Source organism: Drosophila biarmipes, chromosome 2R (assembly GCF_025231255.1).
Source record: "Drosophila biarmipes strain raj3 chromosome 2R, RU_DBia_V1.1, whole genome shotgun sequence".
Taxonomy (NCBI): domain Eukaryota; kingdom Metazoa; phylum Arthropoda; class Insecta; order Diptera; family Drosophilidae; genus Drosophila; species Drosophila biarmipes.
This window is the reverse complement of record NC_066615.1, coordinates 7,412,973-7,436,230: the sequence shown is the minus strand read 5'-3', so window position 1 is coordinate 7,436,230 and position 23,258 is coordinate 7,412,973. Positions and strand designations below refer to the sequence as shown.

At 44.7% G+C, this 23,258-nt stretch overlaps 1 protein-coding gene across 9 annotated transcripts in view; it reads left to right on the top strand.

Moving 5' to 3' along the window:
* Window positions 1-23,258, top strand: part of LOC108026624 (zinc finger CCCH domain-containing protein 18) — a 72,867-nt gene that overhangs the window by 30,829 nt on the left and 18,780 nt on the right. For 8 of the 9 annotated variants that reach the window (XM_017097637.3, XM_017097636.3, XM_050888028.1 and 5 more), the window contains 3 exons: window positions 60-278; window positions 1,982-2,123; window positions 2,203-2,278. In XM_017097637.3, coding sequence (XP_016953126.1) covers window positions 60-278; window positions 1,982-2,123; window positions 2,203-2,278 — 437 coding nt within the window. Of the gene's footprint in view, window positions 1-59; window positions 279-1,981; window positions 2,124-2,202; window positions 2,279-21,577; window positions 22,847-23,258 lie in introns of those variants that run through there. The other variant, XM_017097641.3, reaches the window with a different exon arrangement.

Genomic DNA, 23,258 nt, shown 5'->3' with positions numbered 1-23,258 from the left:
TCAACTGCTTTTAATATCAGATGTACAAGTACTCATTAATGTGTGTTACCGTTCCACAGATATGAGGCGCAAAGTCCCAGTGTGAATCCAGCCGATCGTAAATACAACTGGCACGATTACAACTGTCACCTGTGCGGCATTACGACTTACCGGAAGAGAGTTCGGGCGCTGCCCGTCAACGAGTTTCCCTTTGTGAAGCACCAGAAGAGCGATGATGGCCTGCTGCTGGAAAACGGAGAATACGCGGTCGTCTGTCTAGACTGCTACGAGAGCTTAAGGTGGGAGGACAGATAAAAGGGTATCAGCTTTTCAAAATGAACGTGATTTATATACCCTTGCAAAGGATAATGAGCGCAGTATATAGGTCCGACCCTATAAAGTGTGTATAATTAAGAAATCCCCACTAAACGAGTTAATGTAGCCCATTCTGTCTATTCTGTATATTCGTCTATCCGTTTTTACTCGAAATAGTCTCTTTGTTTCAAAACAACTAAGATAAAACCTCCCGAAAAGTCCTTTTCCTATTGCTGGCAGTATAAAAGTCGAAAGGAGTCGGGTCGGACAACTATATTCCATAGCTCCCATAGGAATAATGAAAAACAATAGTTTAACTGCCCTTGGGAGCATCATACGCAAGAAAATCTAAATGAAAAACGAAGATAGCAATCATCTTTAAAAATTAAAAAGGTGCTGCACACATGGACTACTTTGGCTTGCCAAAGGCAGGGTTTGATACATAAGCGTCATCACTGCAAAAAACAAATAATTATATTTTAAAAATGTGTAGTTGTAAACACAGTAGATTTTAGTTATTCATGGATTATTTTATAGTTTGATTTAGATAACAAGGAATCAAAGACTCCGAATACAATATAAAAGGCTAGGGCTAGGAATAGTTGGAGATCAGACAACCAATCCCCCCACATAGGTTACACTGGGCCTCTTGTGATAGCGTGTAATCCCTGTGCAGATCCTTTTCCCTAGATCATGGGTTATTGGGTATCTCGATAATATAATAATATAATTAAATTTTTTTGAAATCGGACGACTATATCATATAGCTGTCATAGGAACGATCGGAAAATTGGTGGGAAAATAACATAAAACAAATTATAGGATTGGTGCTTTATGACATATAACTTTCTAAGCTTGTAAATAACATTTTTTAATTAGTTCTGAATTTTGAATAAAATTTTCGATTTTAAACTCGGACGTCTACATAATATAGCTGCCATAGGAACAATCGGAAAATTGGTGGAAAAATAATATAAAAGAAATTATAGATTTGGTGCTTTTTGACATATAAATAATAATAACACTCTTTAATTAGTTCTGAACTTCTAATTAAATTTTATCAAAATCATAGGAACGATCGGAAAATTGGTGGGAAAATAATATGAAACAAATAATAACTGTCGGGCTTTTTGACATATTATATTATAATACTGGTTTTTTAATATCACTAAGGTCAGCAACAATCCTTAAAAATATCACATGGTGTTAAAAAGTTAATTATTTCTTATAACTGCAAGGGTATACAAACGTCGGCTTCGGCAACTTCCTTTCTTGTTTTAGTTTATATTAATATCCAAAACGGTTGCCTTATTGCATAGAACTTGAATAATTAATGCGATTTCAATATCTTTTAATTAGCAAGCGACATTTACAACTTTTCTGAGAAATGAGGTGTTTCCATTCATTTTTAAGACAACAAGTATGATAAAATTTAAGTTTTGTGCGGTTGTAAGCGCGATAATAATGTGCTTTAGGTTCATTCGCACCGCTTATGATTCATGTTTAAAGCGGGAATAATCAGTTCTGTTCCGATGAGTACTGGTTTGCTGATAATAAGTTTAATGCTTTAATGATTAGCGCTATAATAAAGTGGTGAAAGCGTCACATGTGTGCTCATGAAAGTGAAAACCCCACCTGCCTTGTGGTTTACTTTACTAATTAATCTTTGATTCCTATAATTTTTTAGACAACAAGCCTCGCAGCACGATCGCTTTGGGGTGCCCATTTCCAGGCGGGCCTACAACTGGGTGCCCCAGCCGCCTCCGCCGGAGGACAGTCCCGAATCCGCAGTGGCCCGCTTGCCCTGCGGCGAGCGCTCCGATCGCATCGTGAGTATTAAGTTGTACCTTCGGCAGTTGGGCAATGAAATCTGACCCGTGGTGTCCATGTGCCAATTCTCGCCCCCAGCACATCAACAATGCCATGAGGCCCGTGCCAGGGAAGAAGACCACATCGCCCAAGCAGTACGACAAGTCAAAAGAAGGTAAGTGACTCCTCGGGCGTGGGGGGAAGCCGATCTGATTTCTCCCCGACTTCTGGTAACGCGACACGCCGAGCCGGCGGCCCGGGGTTAGCGGGTTCAAGTGAAACCCAATTCGCGTCAATAAATTTCAATTGGTTTCACTTAACTTTGAGTGTTCGGCGTTGCCCGCTTTGCTCGGACAGTTCAGTAATAGCCTTAGCTCGGCTCGTTTAGCCCCCAAAGAGGAACATTGGTCACTGGCTTGGGGGCAGAAAGGCATTTTCTCGGTGATTATTTTGCATTTTTACTCAACAAAAGTTAAGCATTTGTGGGGAATCTGCTGCCAGTGCGCTAACTGGGGTTAATGTGTTGTAGTGGCTGGACTTAAAATTCTTAGTCAAAGTATTTTGTGTGAATAAAAGACTAGAGAGTGCAATTCGATTTCAATATAAAAATTTTTCCATAAAATATTTTATGTCGTAGACGTTTATTTTATGAACAGTTGTTTTATCAGTTGTTTCCAAGAATCAAAATTGGAGATATAACGTGACGATTAAATGTCCAACCAATTTAACATTAAAATTTCGAAAGCAAAGAAAGATTTCAAGTACATATGTATCCGTACACATTTGTTTTTCCCCAAATTCAATTTTTTCTGGTGTACATCGTGCTTTGCCCCTGGCACTCAAGTGTCCTTAATCCCAGATGAATTTCCAGTACATACTCGGAAAAATCTCGGCAAAAGCTTCTCTAATTGCATTTCCCCCAAAACGAATGGAGAGCAAAAACTTCAACCTGAATAAGAAATCAACTGATTAAATGCCCAATAACAAGCTGAGACCACAAGGAGGTTTCCCATGTACTAGCTGTTGTAATAAATATTGATTTTTTATGAATTGCAACGGGGCCGGGGGCGGCGGTGAGTGCCTGCGCCCGCTATCCTCGTTTATTTATGCAGCAGCAATGGCGTCGGTAAACTTCTTCAATAAAATGCCAAAAAGGAAACATCATAAAAATAAATAAACAGAGAAACCACAAGCACACAGACCGAATCCCTGAGTGTGTGTATGTGTCTGTGGGAGTGTGTATAACTTGGCACACGAATTTTTATGCAGCCCACCCACCCGAACAGCCCATCGAACGAGCCACCACCCCCAGACAACCACCTACAAATGCCACTTCCGACAACAGCAATCCCCAAACGAAAGGAGAACGAGAACGAGAACGACGACGAACGACCGACCAACCGACCAACCGACCGACCGAGCAAGCACAAATAATAAAAGCAACAGCATAAAGTATTTCGAATTGAATTACTCCGTGTTATCCTGTCAACCATACGAAAACACTCAAGACCATTCAACATGCCACACGCTTCCTGTCCCGTGTTCACCGTACACCCACCGAAGCCAGTTTCCCTGGGGATCGTGGGCCGAAAGCCCCACCGTCCAACCTCCACCACCCACCGTTTAAGGAGTTGGCATCGATTTGCAAAAAGTATATTTCCACCCGGAAGGGGGAGAACCACCCCCCACCCCTGCCAATAAAATGAAGTTATGCTCTGGGGGTTGGGCGGTCGAGGAGTTGAATAAGTAAACATAAAACCACTGAATTTACGCTTATTGCACCCGCAAACATTTTGTTTAACACAACAACAGGCGGCGTCGTCATTGTGAGTCCCCCTCCCCCTCTGGCTCTCTCGCTCGCATCCCCTGTTGCCGTCCCTCTCTCTGCGCAGTGGGGTGGTGTGTGGGTGTCATTTCCGGCCTCAATTTCAAAAGAAGCTCAAATTTCCACACAATTTTCCGGCTTCGCTCTTTGGCACTCTTGCTCGCCTCGTCTCCTTTCGTTTCGTTTCGTTTCGTTCGCTCTCGGAATGGTTTTTTGCACCACCAAGTTGGGCCTGCCACCCAAACCCCCATCCCTGCCAACCGCTTTTCCCCCTTTTTGACTGACAGCCGTTTCCTCGCTGCCACTTGTTCAGTCAGTCACTCAGCAAGGACCCCGAACCCCCAACCATCCCCATCCCCATCCCCATCCCCATCCCCATCCCCATCCCCATCCCTCCTTACCACAATTCCGTTTTTGCCGCCTTTGGTTGTGCTTTTTACTTTAGCCACATCTTGTTGTTGCCCAAGTTGCCACCTTTGCCACAAAAATATTTCAAGCACTCGGCACCCCGACTGCCACAACCACCCCCTCCCGCAGCCACCTCCACCCCTTCTTCGTTTCCGTTTTGCGTAGAATAACAGTTACATTATCCTTTTTATTGCCACACTTTCCAGACACGAATGGCAGGACGAGACTGAAAGAAAAGTGTGAACGAGACAGCGAGCACGGGCAGGGGTGTAGATTGCGAAGGGGCTAGGCGTTGGCTTGCGGGCTGGGGGCTGAAATCCAGGCCCAGACACAGACATATTTGGCTTGTGGCAAGCTACGACCTAAGCCCCGACCCCTTCGTCTTCGCCTTTTCAGTTTATTGTGCTCCGACCCCCTTTCTCCAAACCCCCTTTCCCCGCCACTGGCAACTTTCAGGAAATTGTGGGCAAAAAATGTGCACTGCATTTATTTTCGCTAGAGCTCGACTGACTCGACTCGACTCGAGTCGCAGTAAATTGTGGTAAACACGAAGCCAAGTGTTTGGAGTGTATTTACTCGGCTGTGGCCCACAGTGGTTGCACAGTGGGTCGCATCGCCATTTGCATAATTGGCAAACATGATTGCAGACACAGAGGACTGTCGTGCGCGAGGATGGGTAGTGGCGTGTATATGATGTACATTCAAGGGGAATTATGCAAAATAAAATTGACTTCTAGCTGGAGATTATGGTGATTTTCGTATCCCGTGAATATTCAATAAACGGTGGTTGTGTTTCCTTTCAGATGTCTGCTTAATTCGGCAAGCCTTTGAATCGAAAAATTTAATTTTCATAGCGTCCTTCGATTTTGAATAAGTTTTTAAACATTTTCTTAAGCTAAACAATTTTATTTCATAAACAATCTTTACTTTTAAATGTATTACGACTGCACTCCATTAGGTTAAAAAAATTCCTCCAATTGCTGTGCATGCCAAAACAATTTATTGTGTTGCCCATTTCTAGGGACATTTTCCATTCCGAGCAACACGCTTTACATCTTAGTTGGTATCGCAGTCTTACAACTTCATCCCTTTGTAATCATCATCATCTGTTAGCAGCAGCTGATTTATCCCACACTCCCGAGCCGTAAGATATGCATATGGTGGTGCTCGTGGCTGTCAGCACATAACCTCCACTCACTTAAGGGGGTTTCCCCATGCCCAGCCCTGCAGAATGCGTCCTCCTGCCTTTCCTTCTCCATTTATGTGCTCACATAAAGCGCTGATGTGGCATGAAAAAACATATAAATTCTGCCAATCGATGAAGATAAAATACATTTTGTAATACGTTAGCCCACCGCCCGATCGCCCCCCTTCATCGGGGGGTGGGCGGACGTCTGAGGTCAACCGTTTGAGTGTGGGCGTCTTTTGGGAGTCAACGAAGTGTGCAACGTCAACGCACACACACAGTCGCACAAAAAGGCATTCCATGTGGGTGTAAGTGAAATTTCAAGTGGCGCTACCAAGGCAAACTTCAGCATTGACTCTTAGAGCGCCACCCTCCACATATGCTTGTGGGTACAGTGGAACTTCCTTAGGTGCGACCAAAACAGTGCAACCTAAAAACACATCTTAGGGGTTATACATGGCAGCTATAAATTCGTCAAAAAACTAAAAACTATAGGAAATGTTTGATTTGGCAGGCCAACGTTTCTTTTTAAAGGTCAATGCGTTTATGAAAGTTTAACCAAAGCAGTCGTATGTCAGATATATCTGACTTATGCTAAGATCGAATTATAAGTAATGTTTTAAAAAAAAGTTTAGATTTTTTAACAAACTATTCTGTTCTCCAACATCTGATACTCAAGAAGTAATAGTATTTAATAAATGTTTTATGTCAAAGCCTTATTATTTTGGCAACTTGAAGTGTTAGTAAGGAAAGTTATACCTTTTACGTATAGGTATGCAATGGAAGCTCCAATTCCAGAGCTTAAGTTGTACGAGTTTGGGTTATAGAAGCTATCCCGTACCTATATGGGCGGCCGAGAGTATGGAAACCCTTTAAAAGCTTGTTGTTGCCAGACACATAAACGTTTAGCCCATAAACCCTTGATGTATGGAACATAAACACCACACTTGCAAGTGCCACTCACTCGGAGGTTTCTGGGGCCCGGAGTACCGGGTCGGGGGTACGAGGTGTCGTGGGGCTTGCGGCCCTGGTGTCAGTGGTTAGTGGCGGTGGTTGCTTGCCAGCTAACTGCTAACTGAAATCCAATGTGTGTCCGGATACGAGGGTTTTGGTTTGGGTTGGGGTTTGCGTTTGGGTTTGAGAGTCGGGTTCTCGGCCCTGAATCCTGAATCCTGGGTCCTCGGTCCTGGGCCCGGCAACCGCAATGTCAATAAATATGTTACGCCTGACTCGTCCTTTTTTCGTTTCCTCTCCAAGGGGGCTGGTGTTGGTTAGCAATTTGGTTAAACATATTTATTTGAGGGTAGAGTGGCCGGTAGTTCGTTCCGTTCGGCACTCAGCGGGCTTTGCTTTTGTTCGATTTCGGTCGGCACATCGAGTTAGCCGTAACAATTTCTGTATTTTCCTATTCAATTTGTAGGCATCGATTTGTTTCCGACAATTTGCAGACGCAGTTGTGTAAAAATATTTTCATTTTCGTCTATCCCATAAAATGAAATGTATTTATTGGCAGAGTTTGCCGTGTTCAAATTGCATCTTGCGCTGCCGTATAAATTGTGAAAGACTTTTATTAGCCAGGCTTATGAGATCTCTTCGTTGGCAGGCCAAAAGTTGTTGCCCAAAGATAATCTTATTGTTGCAGCTAATATCTGCACTGAAACTTTTGGGCTCTCAACCTATCTCTTCGTTACTTTCTTGTTGCAAAAAATTGCAGTCCCAAATTTAATTAAAAACTTGACAACAACTAAGGACTCGCATATACAGCCCGACTTTGAGTCCGAGCAACCCCCGGAGTGCAGCTGGGGAACAGAAAGGAGAAAGAAGAAAGGAGGTGAAAGCACGAAGACACGAGTGCGCGACATGCTTTCCCTTTTTGTTGCTCTTGTTGTTGCTTCTGTCGCCGCCATATTTACTTTGTATTTGTTTACGTTTTTATTGTGTGCTTTAGCGCACGAATTTAAATATTTGCCAGTTGCTCCTTGCAGCAAAACAGTTGCAGAAACAGAGGTAGAACAACATTTGTGCAGCACAAGTTTCGCTTACGAGGGTGCACGTGAAGAAATTTCTTACGATATTGCAGGGAATACTATGGAAATCCGTGAATGTTGTATAAAGGTGTCTTAGAGTATGCCACAAAATAGATCATTTCGAAAGTATGTTGTTACATACTTTAAGGTACATTTGTAATGTCATTTCTAAACTTTAGTCCGTAGTTAAAAATATAATATAATTACAAGGCATTCTTTTTACATTGAACACCAACCATAATTCTCAGTGCACCATTGTTGCTTCTTTTATTGCACTTTTCACTTGCCTTTCCTCTCGCACTCTCCCGCTCTCACACCCGCCTGCTTGTGTGTGTGTGCGAGCGCCAAAGTGATTTACTGTTATAAATATTTGCTTGTGAGCTTTTTAAGTACTTTTTCTCCTCGTCTCCTTTGGCGTACTTTGGTTTTTTTTTCGGTTTCGGTCTTGTATTTCTTCGAGCTGGTTGCTTTGCACTTTCTTTTTTCGCCACGTTTGCTCTGGCATTCATTCCCAGTTTATTCAGCTCTTCGTCAGCGCCTAGTAACTGTTTGCTTTATGAGCTCAGACCAGCTTTCGCCGTCCTTCACCGCCCACCTCCGGCTCCGCCCCCTTCGCCCCTTTCACTTTGTTTGCTTGTTTCTGTTGCATACTTTTCAGCGTAATTTTATTGAATCGTGTTTACCCTTATGTCGACTCGGGTTTTGTTTGTGTTTTCCTTTACTCATTTTTATTACCCGCCCCTTTGTGCCTCGCGTTTGTTGTTGTTTTTTAGGTGTTTTGGTGCACAGAAAAAGATTTTATTTTTCCAAGCTGTCACAATGTGCAGAAGATGATTGCTTATTTCATAATAGTTAAGAGGCTTATTATATTTAACTTGTTTTTAATTTCTTATATCTTTTTTATATTTTAACCCTTTAAAGAATAAATGTACTTTGGAAATATTTTTGAAATTCTGGCAAAACACTCCCGTCACTTTGCTCAAGAAGCAGGCCACACTGTACGCCCCGTTAGGCACTCTCCACTGTGGTTGCACCGCTGATTCCTCACCTCTCCCCGGGGGAATCATTTTGCATTAACTGAGCAAATAAACCAACTTTGTTATACTTTCGTTCATTTCGTTTCGTTTGCCTTGGCCGTAGGTGAAGAATGGCTGGGGGGTGGGACAGAGGTGCGGCAGGGGAGTCTAAAGCTGCAGACCTTGTTTGCTGTTGATATTCCTGCTTCTGCTTTGGTTTCTGTTTCTGTTTCTGGGTTTTTGTTCTGCTCGGATGGGTATTTACCCTGTTTCGCAGTTGTTTGCTTGTGTACTCTCCCATTCTCCCGTGCTCGCCACCTCCTCCCCGCTCTGTGTGTGTGTGTGAAATTGAATGCTCAATTGAGCACTTAATTAGCAAAAACAGTTTTTAATGACGACACGAAAGCTTTTATGCTTTGAATGCTCGGTACAATGGGGTCCAGTTGGCCTACACTGAGCGAAACTTATTAGGTGTGACTCAAGGCGCTCAAAAGAAATACTAAAAGAGTGTTTAAAAGTATTATTATTGACAGATTTTGTTGAAATAAAAAAAAAAAAACAAATATTTCTGAAAAAAGAGACATTAAAAAATTACTACATTTATATAGAAATATATATTATAATAATAATTTTTTTTTAATGTTATTTACTTTTATATTTAAATGTTCTATGTGTTTCGCTGTGAACTACGAATATTTATGGTGGTTGGTTTTCCCGCACATTTCCCATTTTTTCACATTCTACAAGGACCGGGAGAATCCCCGTTTATTTTTAAGCACGTGTCGGCTTCTTCTTCGGTCTCCTTCCCACCCTCCCACCTTCGCCTACTTCCACTTTTCTCCCCGTTCGCTCACGCACACAAACGCTGCATGCGTCCGGCATAATTGTCGATGTGATTAATGTGTTTTTAAGTGCATCATTTTGAGCATATTACGAGTTTATAGGGGTTAATTTCGCTCCCCTGAGCACTTTGCATGCCATTGAGGCCCCTTTGGCATTTTAATTGAATTGTTGCCATTGCTTTGCCCGCTCACGTTGTTTCCGATTGTCGTCGTTGTCGGTGCTTTTGTTGGCTGTTTCTGAATGGTATTTATTACCGCTTCCTTTGCCTTTCTTTTGTGCTGCATTGCGCCGCCTCACAATTTTTTAATTAACGCTCATTTGCTTAAGCGAAAAGTGTTAAAATTGTATTGCGGTCGGGGGAGAATGCTGAGAAAAAAATATATTTTTCATATGATGCTGAATTCATTAAGAAAACAGGATAGCAGGTCAACGGTTATTGGTTCTGTAATATATATCTTTCTTAAATAATATATTTTTAAAGCTTTGTAATAAAAATTAAAAAGTTTTGGTTTTTTTCGGAAATTATTTTTACATTTATTAATCATTATACCCAGAATAATTTGTATTACCACTTTTTATTGTCAGGTGTAACCAAATCCGAAGAGACCTTTAAATGCCTGAGAATATTGTAACTATGTATTCTTTTGCGTACTCTTTTCCAATCTCCGCCGCGAGTATTTCATCCCCCAATCCCGACCTCGAACTGCGTAAATCAGCTTCTTGTGATTCCCTTCCCGCTCCCAAAAATCGGAAGACAAACATCAAGTGGCATTGGGATACAACGTAAAATACTTCAGTTAGCTGATGATGATGATAATGATGCGGATCCTGCTCTAGGGCATTCATGGACCCTTCATGCATCAGTGGGCAACAACAACATTTGCAAATTCAATTGAATTGATACACGCACCACTTGTTAACCATTTCGGCCAGAACGAGCCATCCAGCGACCAACCATCCACCCATCTATCCTGTTATCCACCGCCCATCCATCCAATCATCCTTCTAGCCATCTGCACCCTCCCAGTTGCCCCCCTGCGGTCGTCTTATTATTGGTTTTACATACACATCCGTTCCTCAAATATCATTAGAAGGATACGCATACGCCTGCCATGAGTCCAGGATTGCAAGTCAGTCCACAATGTGGAGGGGGTGGTGGTGGGCAGATTGACAGGGGGTGTGCCGGGAGGAATCGGTGGCTTGGCACGCCCGGTTATTTGAACAATGGCTTAAGGGCCTATAAAATCACACAAGGGGTTATAAATCCATTTGCAAACCAAAATCCAAAAATATCCCAAAGCCAAACAAGGAGCTTACCGCCCTGTCCACCGAATCTCGTCCCCCGAAAAAGGCCTACTTCATGGTCTGGTGACATCCACTTGGTTGTGTCCTCGTGCACTTATACTCCTATATACTCACATATGCATGTAGGCATTTGCCCCGGGTTCAAACCGAAAAAAGTCTATGTAAAACGGGCTCTGAGTTCGTGACTGGGATGATTGATCTGCAGGGAGAAATTGAAGGAGAAGTTGAATTAACAGAGGTTGGGTAGCTCAATCCCGAAATGCCCTGAAATGTATGCTACGATTTCAGGAGAAGCGGTCTAAATGGGAACTTGGGGAGAAAATCGTTGGGAAAAGTCCGAAGTCATCTTTATTTTAAAGTTTTCTTGAGTTTAAATCTATACTTATTATTTAATCAGTAATTTGAATTGTATTTCAAGATAGATAAACGTAATATTAATATATTATATATTAAACTGACTTCAATTGAATATTTACCCTCAGTAGATTTGAGTTTATCCTGTAGCTTATTGTAATTTTGTACAGTTTGTTCTTCCCAAGAAATATTTAAATGACAGTTTGTTTGTCCTTGCCTCCCAGATCCTGTCAATCAATGTGCACACTTTTATGAAAAATAATCGTTCATTGTCACACAGAATGTTGTTTTCCCCTTTTTGCCTGGCTTCAAAAACTTTTCAGGTTGTCGGAAGTGGATGGAATGGCGTTGCCATGGGTGTGGTGCCATGGATGACACAAAAGTCGGCTATGCCGGCATGGGGATTTGAAAAGTATGTATCCCTGCATCATCAGCCCCTTTGACGACTTCCTCGCTTATCCAGGCCCTGCACCTGAGCTATTTTTGCACTTTTCACATTTGCACCGCACGCTCAACCCCTTTCGACCCCGCTCTCACCCCTTTTGGCGCTGCGTTTTGATGGAGCGCGTAGTTTGGCCATAAAAGTTTCGCAGCTTGCCAACAGTAGCAGCACCACCAGCAGCAGCAGCAGATTTTTATTAGTTTTTCACGTTCTGCATTTTCCGCGCGCGCTTTTCACATGCCACTGGAATGCCGGAGCCAGCCGAAGCCCGGTTTATTGTTATGGCAACATCGTAAAAATTTATCATGCTCTCGTAGTTGGCAGAACGACAACACCCCGGCCACAGAAACAACAAAAATTCCAAGTCCCAAAAAACAAAAACAATAAAACAAGGCAACAATAACAACCACACCCAGGAACAACACAAAGCAAAGTTATCGCATTTTTATGACAATTTGACGACGACTTTCATTGCAATTTTTAAGGTGGCAAACCATTTCCTTCGAGCGTCTGAATAGCGCGCAAAAAATGCTTTATATCTATATCTTCATACATTTACGTACTAATAGTCTGGGAGTTGCGATTTGTGGAGCTTGGCAGCTGAAAGTTGTTCCTTTGCCCGGGGGTACGGAAGGTTTAATCATAACCAAAGAATTGCTCAACAGCAGATGGAGAACTTTTTACAGCTTTTAAAAACCCTTCAAACAATTTGATAAATGTGGCAACCATTTTTGAAAACAAAATATTAGGTTGCCTTTCCTAGTGTGGGAAAATCTAATTGTAGTAATAGAGCAAATTCTATTTTAATGGCTAGGATTGTATAGTATAAAAATAACGATTTTTCTTGAGATTTTATGAAAAATAAATCTTTTGAGGGAGTCTAAAAGTTTTAAATTATATATTTTAGTTCGGATGTTAACCATTCCAAGTGGAATCAAAATGTAAGATTGGAAATCCAAAAATTATGCATAAATTGCAGTGATCGTAAAAAAAATTCCAGTTCAAAAAAAATTGTTAACCATTTTTCTTGCCTTCCGAACGCCTTCAATATATATTTATTTCCTAAGTTGGAATTTGTCAAACAGTCCCATATTTGCCGTTGAAAGCAGTGCAAGAAATGTTCGTAAAATAGTTTCTCCTAAATACCTCAGTTCGATTTCGGGCTGAACGAGTACACGCTCTATTAGTTGCAAAATAACCGCAAGTTGGCTGGCATCTGAAAAATTAACACCAAAGCTGCACAGTGAAAGCAGAAAGGAGACAGGTGTGCAAAAAGAGAGGGAAGGGAAAGAGTATTCGAAAATATTCTCGCATTTGAACTTCGAGCTGGAAACACTGAAATGCAACGCAAAAAGCGACAGGAGCGACAAAAACAAGGTTACCAACCAAGTGCTGAAGTGCAGAGAGTGCTTACCCCCAATTCTCCCGGTGAGAAGCCTCTTTCTCTCACACTCTCTCCGGTTCTCCACTTCCCCCATCTCTCGCTGCTTTCACCAAGCCATTCTCTCGGCTTCTCTCCGGGAATCCCTGCTCGGCGAGCTTCCCTCTCGATTGGTCTCTCCGCTTCTCTCTGGGATCAGGACTCACCACCCCGGCCACCTGTCTAATCGGTGTTTGTTAGTATATAAATCTAAAAGCTAATCCGCTTGTATTTCCGCTTGGGCGCTGTGAGGTTAGACCGGAAATTCCGCTCTACATGCAGAATGCAGTCCGTCGGACTCGGGGGAGGCGCACAACCACCCACAAGGCCGACGACGAGGAGAATCCGAGGACGAGGACGAGGATGAGGACGGGGCTGCGTTCCGCCATTCTAGGAATATTGACGCTGGGTGTCGACGTCGGAAGTTGTGTTGTGCGCCGGTTGTTGTTGCTTGTTTAGGGATTTGTTGTGGCAGCCCCCGTACACTTGCTCACCCTAAATGGCTCCGGCTCCTCTCCTGCCTCATTTTTTGCAGCCCAGCACGAGGGAACCCTGTGTGTGTAGCAGAGTGTTCTTGTGTGAGTGCACCAGCTCCCAAAGCTCTGACGCCTGTGCCAAGGTATCGATGAAAGCCGAATTCAGGAAATGCTGATTTTTTTGCCTGCCTGCAGAGCACTGATAGAAATCGGCATACTAAGGGTACAAACCAAGAAAATGGTTGAACTATATTAGCCGAAATCAAAGAAGATAGCCTAAAATAAGTTTTTGTTATAAGAAAATTATCGAGATATACATAAAACTATCTTTCCGAACCATCTTTGCCAAAAAACCTACCTTAAAATAGTATAATTTACCACTCTAAAGCTAGAACCACTTGGGAATTATAAAGTCGTAGAAGAAAGTGGCTAAAAACTTTTCGTGTCCTGTTGGTCTCTGTCCAGCCAAATTTCTCGCAGTGCAACTATCTGTGCACCGCAGATTGCTTCGCTGGCATAGCTGCCGTTGCTGCTGCTGTTTGCTCTTGCTGTTGCTGTTGCACATTGCATGTTGCTGCTGTGGCACGGCACCTATCCTCATAGCTATTGGACTCGCTCTTCGGCCGTCTCTCTCGCACACTCGCTCGGTCTCCCTCTGCACTACTCTCAGCTGAAGGATACGAAGGCATCGTATCCTGGCCACACGACTCGTGTGTGTTTGGCTCGGTTGGAAGATGGCCTGCCAGTTGCTCCTTGAGCCCGGAACTGCAACCAAAAGGGGCCTGCGTGCTAGGGTGGTGCTAGGTGGCTCGAGGGTGGTGCATCCACACCGAGAGCAGGAGGCCCAACCACTGAGCACAGAGAGCGAGAACTTGAAAAGTGAAAAACTTTTGACTGCGGGTGCTCTTCTAATGGGAACTGGAATGGTGCGGTGGGTGGTTGGTGGGTGGCTTGCTAGTCGGTTATGTGGGTGGGTGGTGCTTCCTGGTGCGGTGGACTGTGGGTCAGGTGCGGAGCTTGTGCTGTCAGTTTAGCACAAAGCCATATCCGTTATGAGCGGGCGAAAAGAGCAACAAACTGAGCGCTCAGCCCGGATTTGCTCGTCGGTTCAAAAGGGCAAGTGGGGCAAAAAGGAGGAGGTACACAACCACACACAGGCACACGCACACACTCGCCCACGGGGGGATATCTAGAGTGGCAGATAGAGACAGGTAGAGGGGTCGGAGAGAGAGAGGGACTGCTTGTGGCCAGTGGTCAAGTCCGGAGAGAGGGCTCGTAACTAATAACCAAGTAAATTGATACGTGACCCTGCATTTAAATGCCATTATTGCCTACGCCCCCAGTCAACCCATCGAATCCAGCCCGCTCCCCCCGATCCCTCGGACCACCCGGAGGTCAGTCAAGTGAGTGGAGGTCCTGCTCTTGGGCCTGCGCTTGACTTGCGACCACCTCGCAGCCTCACGGACTCGCAATTTCGCAGGAAGTGTGGGAAATCAAGCGAGAAAAGTGGGGGGTATCGGAAGGGGAAGGCGGAGCCGAAAGGAAAACTGGGGAGGGCCCGGGACGACTCTCTGCCAATTTGTGATTGGAATTTTTGATGAGCCCAACTGACGTATTGATTGACTGACTGTGCACACAGGACAGCACCACCGCAGTATCCTGCTGGCATGCAAAAATTCGGTTCTCCAGCTCAATTCAGGCCCCCAAACTCCCGACGCCCCCTTGACGTCTGTCAGCGGCAGAGGAAGTCGGCAAAAGTTATCCGCACAGTACGGAAGGCGTTGCAACTACAGTCGCTCTTCTTTCAAGAAGTAAAGACTTTAGCTGAAGATACTTTTACAAGTATGCTGATTTTAAATTTTTAGGTTGTGCTATTATATAGTGATATTCAGTAAAATTTCGCAGAAATGGAGATTAGAATATAAGATTACATTGTCCAGAAATCATGTCGGCCATAGTTTTGATTCGAATGGATCATCCCATGACCTTACCAAAATACCTTACAGCACCTGTGAGTCATGACTTCCTAATATAGATCATATGCCTAAGTTAATAGGGGTGTGACAAGAACTACTCTACTGTTATCTTCCATTATACAATTTTTTATGAAATAATGGTAAAGGAAGATCTTGAAAAAATCTGAATCAGAGATGCACTTAACGAAGTTCCACTGTAGGAGACGGAGTTGCATTGACTAGCTTAACTTGCTGGCTGCCTTTTTCCGCAGCAAGTGAGAGAAGTAATCGCTACATGTGTATGCTGTGCATCCAGCCACTTTTCACTTACCGCCCACCCGACCACCCGCTGACCTCAAGTGGAAGTTTGCCTGCAAGTCCTTTTCGTCCTTAGAACAACAATTGTGCGAGGCATGGCGACTTGGCGAGTTTTCCTCCACTGGTTTCCCTCGACTTCTGCTGCCGCTTCCTTTTGGGACAGCTTTTGTGCTTCTGTGGCTGTGGATGTGTACGTGTGCCCAAGGAAATGGCTGCGGAAATGAGCACGGAAAATTGTACACACGACCGGAAACTTGGAAAAGTTTCGTTGTGTTCTCAGACAGTTGCAAACGCAGTCGCCCCCTCCTCCGCATCCCACACTTCCCTCTGGCCCGCTTGGCTGCTGCGACTGCCCGCGGGTATGATTAAAGTTTTCCTTTTAATTTCTAACAATTGTGTTTCGGTTTAGATTTGGGTTCTCGCTTTCCACTCCCATCCTCTGTCCTGTGGTCCTCGACTCGTTTGCCCTACGAACCGAGGAAGCGAGCATATTGATTTCTTGGGAACACCACGTTGAGTTAGTGAACGGCAAGCTTTAATTGAGTGGGACAGGGCAATTATTTGGCATTCATCGAGTTTCGAAGTTTTGAGTTCAGTTCGTTACTAGCCACTGCATTAATTGGGGATCAGCTTTCCACTGTAGGATGCGCTTAATACGGTTAATACTTTAAGAATAACGAATCTTACTTCTCATAAACTCAGTGCGAAAGTAAAAGGCTTAGTTAGGCTTTGGCAAAGATGAAAACTATGAAATATGGTCTTGGAAACTATGATTTTCTGAATTTATAACCATTTTTGTAGCTAGTCTTTCGCTCTGGCAACTCAAAACCTCATTTGGACAGCCTTCACGTGTCCATTAGAAAGTGTCGTCATGGAGTCACGAGGCATTTGTAATCTGCTTCCGGTGTCCAAGTAACAGAGCCACCAATTGCCTCCGAGAACCGCTCACTCGTCAAGTCATCTGCGGTCGCATGTCGGAATGCCAGGCATTTGGCACTGGCAAAAAGGGTATTTAGACATTTGCCGTCTACTTAACAGCCACGTCCTTCCTCCTTTCTCCTCAACTCTTCCCTTCCCCTCCGCCTTGGCTGTGGCATTTGCCTTGAAGCTTTTCCAGTCCGCGAATTCCTCGCACTTCCGTCGGGTTTCGTGGCATTTTGAAGTCCTGAAGTCCCCACTCTGTCCTGTGTGGCTACCCGTCTCGTTCGCACTCGCTCGGTCCATCTCTTTTCTGCAGTGAGTCGTCTGTCTCTTTCGCTGTTTGCCTGTCTTCACAAACTTGTCGCTATGTGGTGTGAAAAATATTTAAGCGTGAAGTTTTAGCAGCGGTTTTCCCTCGAAGGCTCATTGTCGACGTTGTCCTCGGCCTGCTCTTAACCCCCTGTTGCCCCTGTCGCCCGTGCTGCCCCGCTTGCACCACTTCGTGCCCTTTTCCCACTGACGAACATCGTGTTTCCGCATCATTTTTAACGCCACTTTTGTGTAAGCTTTGCGTTTATTCTACTCTGCTTCGAGTTCCCTATGTGTATGTGTGTCGTATCTGTGAGTTGTATCCGTGTGTGCGCGCTGCGCTGGTGTTGGTACATCCTCTGGTATCCGTGTCGGTATTTTTGTGGATTTGTTTTGTGTCTGAGGGTGTTTTTCTAAATGGCTTTTAAAATCTCATCGCCAGCGTTTTGTCCTCGACGATGGCAGAAGTGTCTCGGGGCTGCCCACAGGGATTGGAACGGGCGGTTGGATTGAAGGTTTGGCGGGGGCTGGGGTAGAGTTCAGGGAGTGCAAAGGGCTTCTGCGGTTCTCCCGTCCTTCAGAGTGGGGTGGTGGTCCCATGGAGGTGGGTGGTTTGGTCGAGTTTCGTGTGGCTGGCAGTCTATTGTGTTATTGGTTTTGGCGATGACTTTGCTTTGCTTTGGCGTCTCTGATTGTTGCTTCCCTCTCCCTGTCCTCCGTTTCCTCTTCCCTGCATTACTTTTCGTCCTTTTGGAATGTGTTCGCCACTAGAGATTTGAACTGTAATTGGTTTTGAACAAGTTGCCATATTTTTTGGACAGTTTGTTAGAAGTTTGGTGGGCAAGAGGAAGCAATAGTAAATGGGTGATTATTTCCCAACCGTTAAATAAAAAATGATGCGAAAAAAATCGGCTTACGAAGTGGATCGTTCTTTTTCATTATTTTGTCAAGATATTTAACACTTAAAACTTAATTTTTTTTGACATCCTAATTTTACTCAATTTGAGTGATTCATGGTCACACTGGTTGTTGACTAGTTGTGGTCACACTGCTTTAATAAGTGGGTTATAATTATCCAAATCTTATTAAACTCGGTTTTGCTTTGAGCCAAATAATGTGGACAACCTTCTTTCACCTCGTGTGTTACCTGAACAAGGCCATTTCCTCTGCTGCCCAGTGTAACCACTTAATTCCCTGGGATCGAATGCATCCAATGCATCCCAATCATCGAACGTTTATCGTTCCTTCCACAGCACATCCCCTTCAACCTACCAAAAAGCCCCCGTCACCGAACCCGCAGAGAGCCGGCAATATCCTGGTCGAACTCATCCGATTTGGCCTGCTTCACACTGAACAAGGCAATAATTTCTGCTCCTAAGCCCTATTAACCATTGCTAACCGAATGGTGCAAGCAGCCAACTGAAAGGGGGCGGGCGGGATGTGGCCGCAGGAAAATGGGAAAAGTGGGAGTGTGGGGGGCGTGGCAGGATTGCGTTGACTGAGCGAGCAATTGAATAAGCGGCAGAGGCGCACAAAGAATGCGGGGATGGGCAGGGGGAGAGATTGTGGCGGGACGGAGGGCAGCAAACAGGGCCCAAAGGCAGGACCCAGAAGCCAGGACACGGAGCCCGGCCCATGCCATCCCATTTTCGCCGGCCCAATGATGTTGGCAATGGGCGACTGGCAACTGCCGGCAAAGGCCGTGCAAATCCGGAACGAACGAACATATTGACAAATTATCCTTTTTACACGCATCGCCTGCTGAGTTGGCCTCCTCGCCTCACTGCACCGCCCTCCAGACGCCTGCCCGCCTATCCGACTGCCTGTCACACATAGACCTGTACAGCAGAGGTCAAGTGAATAGCAGTTAATTTTTATGACGAAAGAAAGCCGCACTTTAAGCAATGGACAATAGTGATTGGGCATTCTGTTATTCCCGCCCGAAAACTTTTAACCAATAAAGATCGGTCACCTCTTTTACGTAACCTTTCTTCCCATATACAAGGATGTATGGTAGTAAAGAAAAAAGCCCTGAAGCCGTACTCCTCAGTTGAAGAGGGTCCTTGGGGCTTATTTGGCGGGTCATTTTGCGATGTTGTGGAGGATTGTCCCAGGAGCAGCAGGAGTGCGGTTCAAAAAGCAAGGAAATGAAAAGCAACCATTTCGGGCGACACAAAGTTTTCAAGTGGAACATTTCAAACATTTTTTAAGATTATAAAAGCGGCAAATATCAAAAGGTAATTTAGTAGCAGTCACTTGCCTAGTATTAATTCGTCTGGGTTTTATTTACTTCGCATCAACTATTTGGATTGTCGCTGGTGTGCTGACCTCCGCTGTGCATATAAAAGGCTTTGTTAAATGTGCCAATGTGCTCACACAGTTGTTCCGCTGTCGATGATGCCGCCTGCTGCGCTGCCGCCGCCTCAGCGACGTCGTTATCGTAATCGTTGCTCCGTGTGCAAGTGTGTGTGCACATAAACAGAGCCAGAAACAACAAAAACAACAGAAAAAGCAGCAGCAGCAAGGAGCAAGGATGGGTCGAAGGAGCACCGGGAGCGGGCGGAAGGGGAGGAGGAATCAGGAGCAGCGGATGAGAACGAAGCTGCATGCCAGCCAAATGCTCATCCGAGGATATCATGAAGGCTGCCTTTGTTCCGGCACTCAAACACACACGCACAGACACGGACACATGTCCTTCGGCGTGTCAGTGAGAGTCCTTTTTATATACCCAAATCCCTGCCACCTTCTTTGTTTTTTGGGGTTAGGTAACACTTTTTCTAGTTGAGGATCACAGATCGAATCTCTTTCCACCCTTGACGCCCAATTTATGCTCAATTTATTTGCAATGTATTTGGTTCCAGGGATTTCGGGGCGGCAACCCGATCTTGAAACCCGAAATTAGGTCTACGAAGGGGACTGCCTAATTGAGCATGACATATGTGCTTGGTTAGGGGTAAAGTTACAATATAATTTTGATTTTTTGTGTATTGCTTTTTACCGAGAACCGCTTTAAAAGGGATCATGTCCCGATTGTCTATATTTATACATTGACAAAACTACCACACCAAAAGAACTGAGAGTTTAACAATTTTGGAAATTTGTACATTATAGAATATAAACATAGAGTGTTAACCCTATGTTCCCCTTCGATCAACCCACTGAACAGATTAACACACGCCCCCGCAATCACAATATAATCTTTTAGCTCGCTCCACCCACTCCTAACGCCACTCAACTCCCCACCCACCCGAAATTCGCACCACCAATTAGATGTCCCTCCGCTCTGTGGCTTTGCACTTTACTGCCCACATTCGACTTTTATGCGGAGATGGTGTTTGTTTGTGTTTTGCAATAATTAACTCAACTTAAGCTCTCATCGCCGCCGCCCCAAAAAGTAGGCAACAGTATTTCTGCAGCAGCATGACCACCCGCTGCCCACAACCCACCCAACACCCACCGCCCACCGCCCACCGCCCACTTGGAATAACTGGACTCTGGGAGGCGGAATGCTTCTGTTGGCCAGCGGCTGCGCTGCTCTGCTGCAGCTCTGCCAAGGTGTTGAACACACGAACCGCAGGTTTTGTTTACAGCGCTCACTTGTTGTAGTTATTGTTCTAGTTGTTGGTGTTGCTGCAACAAAGAGCTAACAACAAGGGGAGCAACAACAACAGAGACCAAGAGACCTCAACGATGTGTTACTGTTGTTGTTGCGGTGGCCACCATTTTGCGTCTTCACAGGTTCTCTCTTCAGCTTTCTCTTGCTTTCTCTCCGCCGCTCTCGCCCCCCAAAAGTTGCAGCAGGCACACACACAACCAACGTATCCTCCCCAAAAAAGTGCAGCAGCAGTGGGTGAGTGTGGAGCAGCGGCAGTAGCAGTTCAGCAGTTCAGAGTGCACACGAGTCGAAATTGCTCCGCACAACAACAACTATGTGCACTCGGCGTGCTTTCTACGGCTCTCTGCCTCGCCTCTCCCGCTCTACCGCACACTCTCTTTCTATCACTCTCTCCGCCGCTCGCTCACTCACACGCCGACGCCGACCGTCGCCGTGCTCACTCACCATTTCTAAGCAGCGGGCGGACACTTGGCAAAAAAAGGTGCAATTCTAATAGAAACAAATACCTTTGGTGAAGGCTTAAAATTACTTATTTTTCCAATCAAAAATCTTAATATCTCGAGTTGTCCTGCTTATAAATGTAGATCTATTAAAAAAAAAGACTTTCCACATAGAGATCTATGAGATCTATCTACTTTCCAATCCGAAAACTAAATTTCCTTCTTATTAATGTAGATCTTTAAAAAAATGAGTTTTGACTGTCTCTTAGAGATCTAAGATCGATCTGAACCTATGTTCTAAACTTGTTTGGGTTTTCAAAATGAAATATACAGAAGACCTCAAACTTTTTTTGTTTTAAAAATTTTGTTTTTGAAAAGAAAGAGAGAGTACAAGAGAGTTTGATACCTTAGGATACCAAGTAAAATAGAATATCATCCCACTTTCTCCTGGTGTACGCTCTCTCGCCCTCGCTCTCGCTGGCTCTTCCCAAGAGCGGGCCGACAGTGCTGGGCGAGTGTGAGTGCGATGGTGTTGGAGTGTGCGAGTGTTCGAGTGTTTGAGTGCGCGGCGGACGTCTTACCCATTTCGGAGTCGAGCGGTCGTCCGCCGTTTAGTCCTTTCGCAAACGTCGCCAGTGGCGTGTCTTCGGCTTTTGGTTTTTCGGCCTGCTGGCCAGCTGCTCTCCCTCTTGGCCAATTCGCACATTTCTGGATTGCGCGATTAGCGGTGGCAATTAAGGCGCGTGGTGCTCGAGTCTCGTGAAGCGATTGTGATTGTGATTGTGATCCCAGTGCGTCAGTGAGTGAGTGGGTGTTCCGCCGCCTAGAGTGTGCGAGTGCTTGAGTGTTTGAGTGCGGAGGCGGCCGAGCGAATTGAATTACAATTACAATTACAATTACCGTTGCGATTACGACTACGATTGCAGTAATTATGGCCGCCACTTGAGGCGTGAGAATTGTGTGGGCGCCCGCAGAACTCGGCTGTCTTAGCCCTCGCCCATTTGCATTTCTTGGTGGCAGCAGTAGTGCCTGCTTGCACCACTGGCAAGCGTTAACCCCACTGAACCCCAAATAAAACGAAGAGCGGCAAAAGTTTTGAGCCCCCAAAAACCCCTCCTCGCACCACACTCGTCGGAAGGCAAAAGTTTTTGGCGTGGAATTTAAATTGGAAAAGTAAAATGAAAAGAAAAGCGCTCGAGTAAAAGTTAAACAAAGTGCAAAGTAAATATTAAATTAAGAAAGCGAAAAAAGAAAAACGAAACAGACGACGCAGAAATTTCGGTGCAGTGCAAGAAAAGAAAAGAAAATCCCGCCAGGAGCAGGAAGGAAGTGAAGTGGAGTGCAGCGAGCGGAAGAGAAAGGAGAACGCGTCGGCGGGTAGAGAAAACAACTTCCGCTTGCATCCTTCGTCTTGTGCCTCTTCTTTCCGGCGCTGCTTTCATTAATGCTTTTCTCGCGAAAATCTCAACCTTTTGCACGCAGGTCGGGGCATCGTTTATAAAGCACCCCCGCCAGCACCTCCACCCCCAGCTCCCTGTTTTATTATTCCGTTTCCTTGGATTAACTCAATTTGTTGTCCCGCGACGCAAAAACAAAAGTAAATAAAACCCGAAGAGGGGGCGGGAAGAAAAACAGAATCGAAGCGAAAGTGGGGGCGAAAACAAAGGGATCCGAACTCAGATCCTGTAGAGAGGATTACGCGACCCGCAGTGCAATCGAGTGCAACACATCCACACCCACACACTCACTCCCCGGAAGAAGGAGAGCCTGTGGGAGTCCGCGAGAGAGACAGTGGCACCTTGCTCGGATTATAGCCCATAATAAATGATGGAATGGCTACCAAGAGGATTGCCCAGCATCCATGCTCCGATACCGATTTGTGGTGAGTCCTTGGTAAAGTCCTTCCAAAAGTAGCCGTCCTTTACGGGTCTGCATCGCTGAGGATCGTGGCAGGGGTTCGTCTAGTGTCCTATGTCTGAATTATATTACAGCTTCACATCTTAAAGTAGTAAATATCTTTATCAACACATTTCATCATGTGTCGTATACCATCTGTAATCAGTTATCAGCTATTGAACCCAGTGGCTTAAAAATGAGATAAAACCATTTTGTAGGTCAAAACAGTCGAATACCACAAAATAAGCTTGTAACGATAGAACATTTTTGGAACTTAAAAATAAATAGCCGCATTTGGTTGCATTATTAGCATGTTCTGCAGATAAAACTTTCACAGGGTTGTCGCTAAACACCTTTTCCAATAGATTTAAATATTTAAGGCCTGGGAGGCCGTGAAA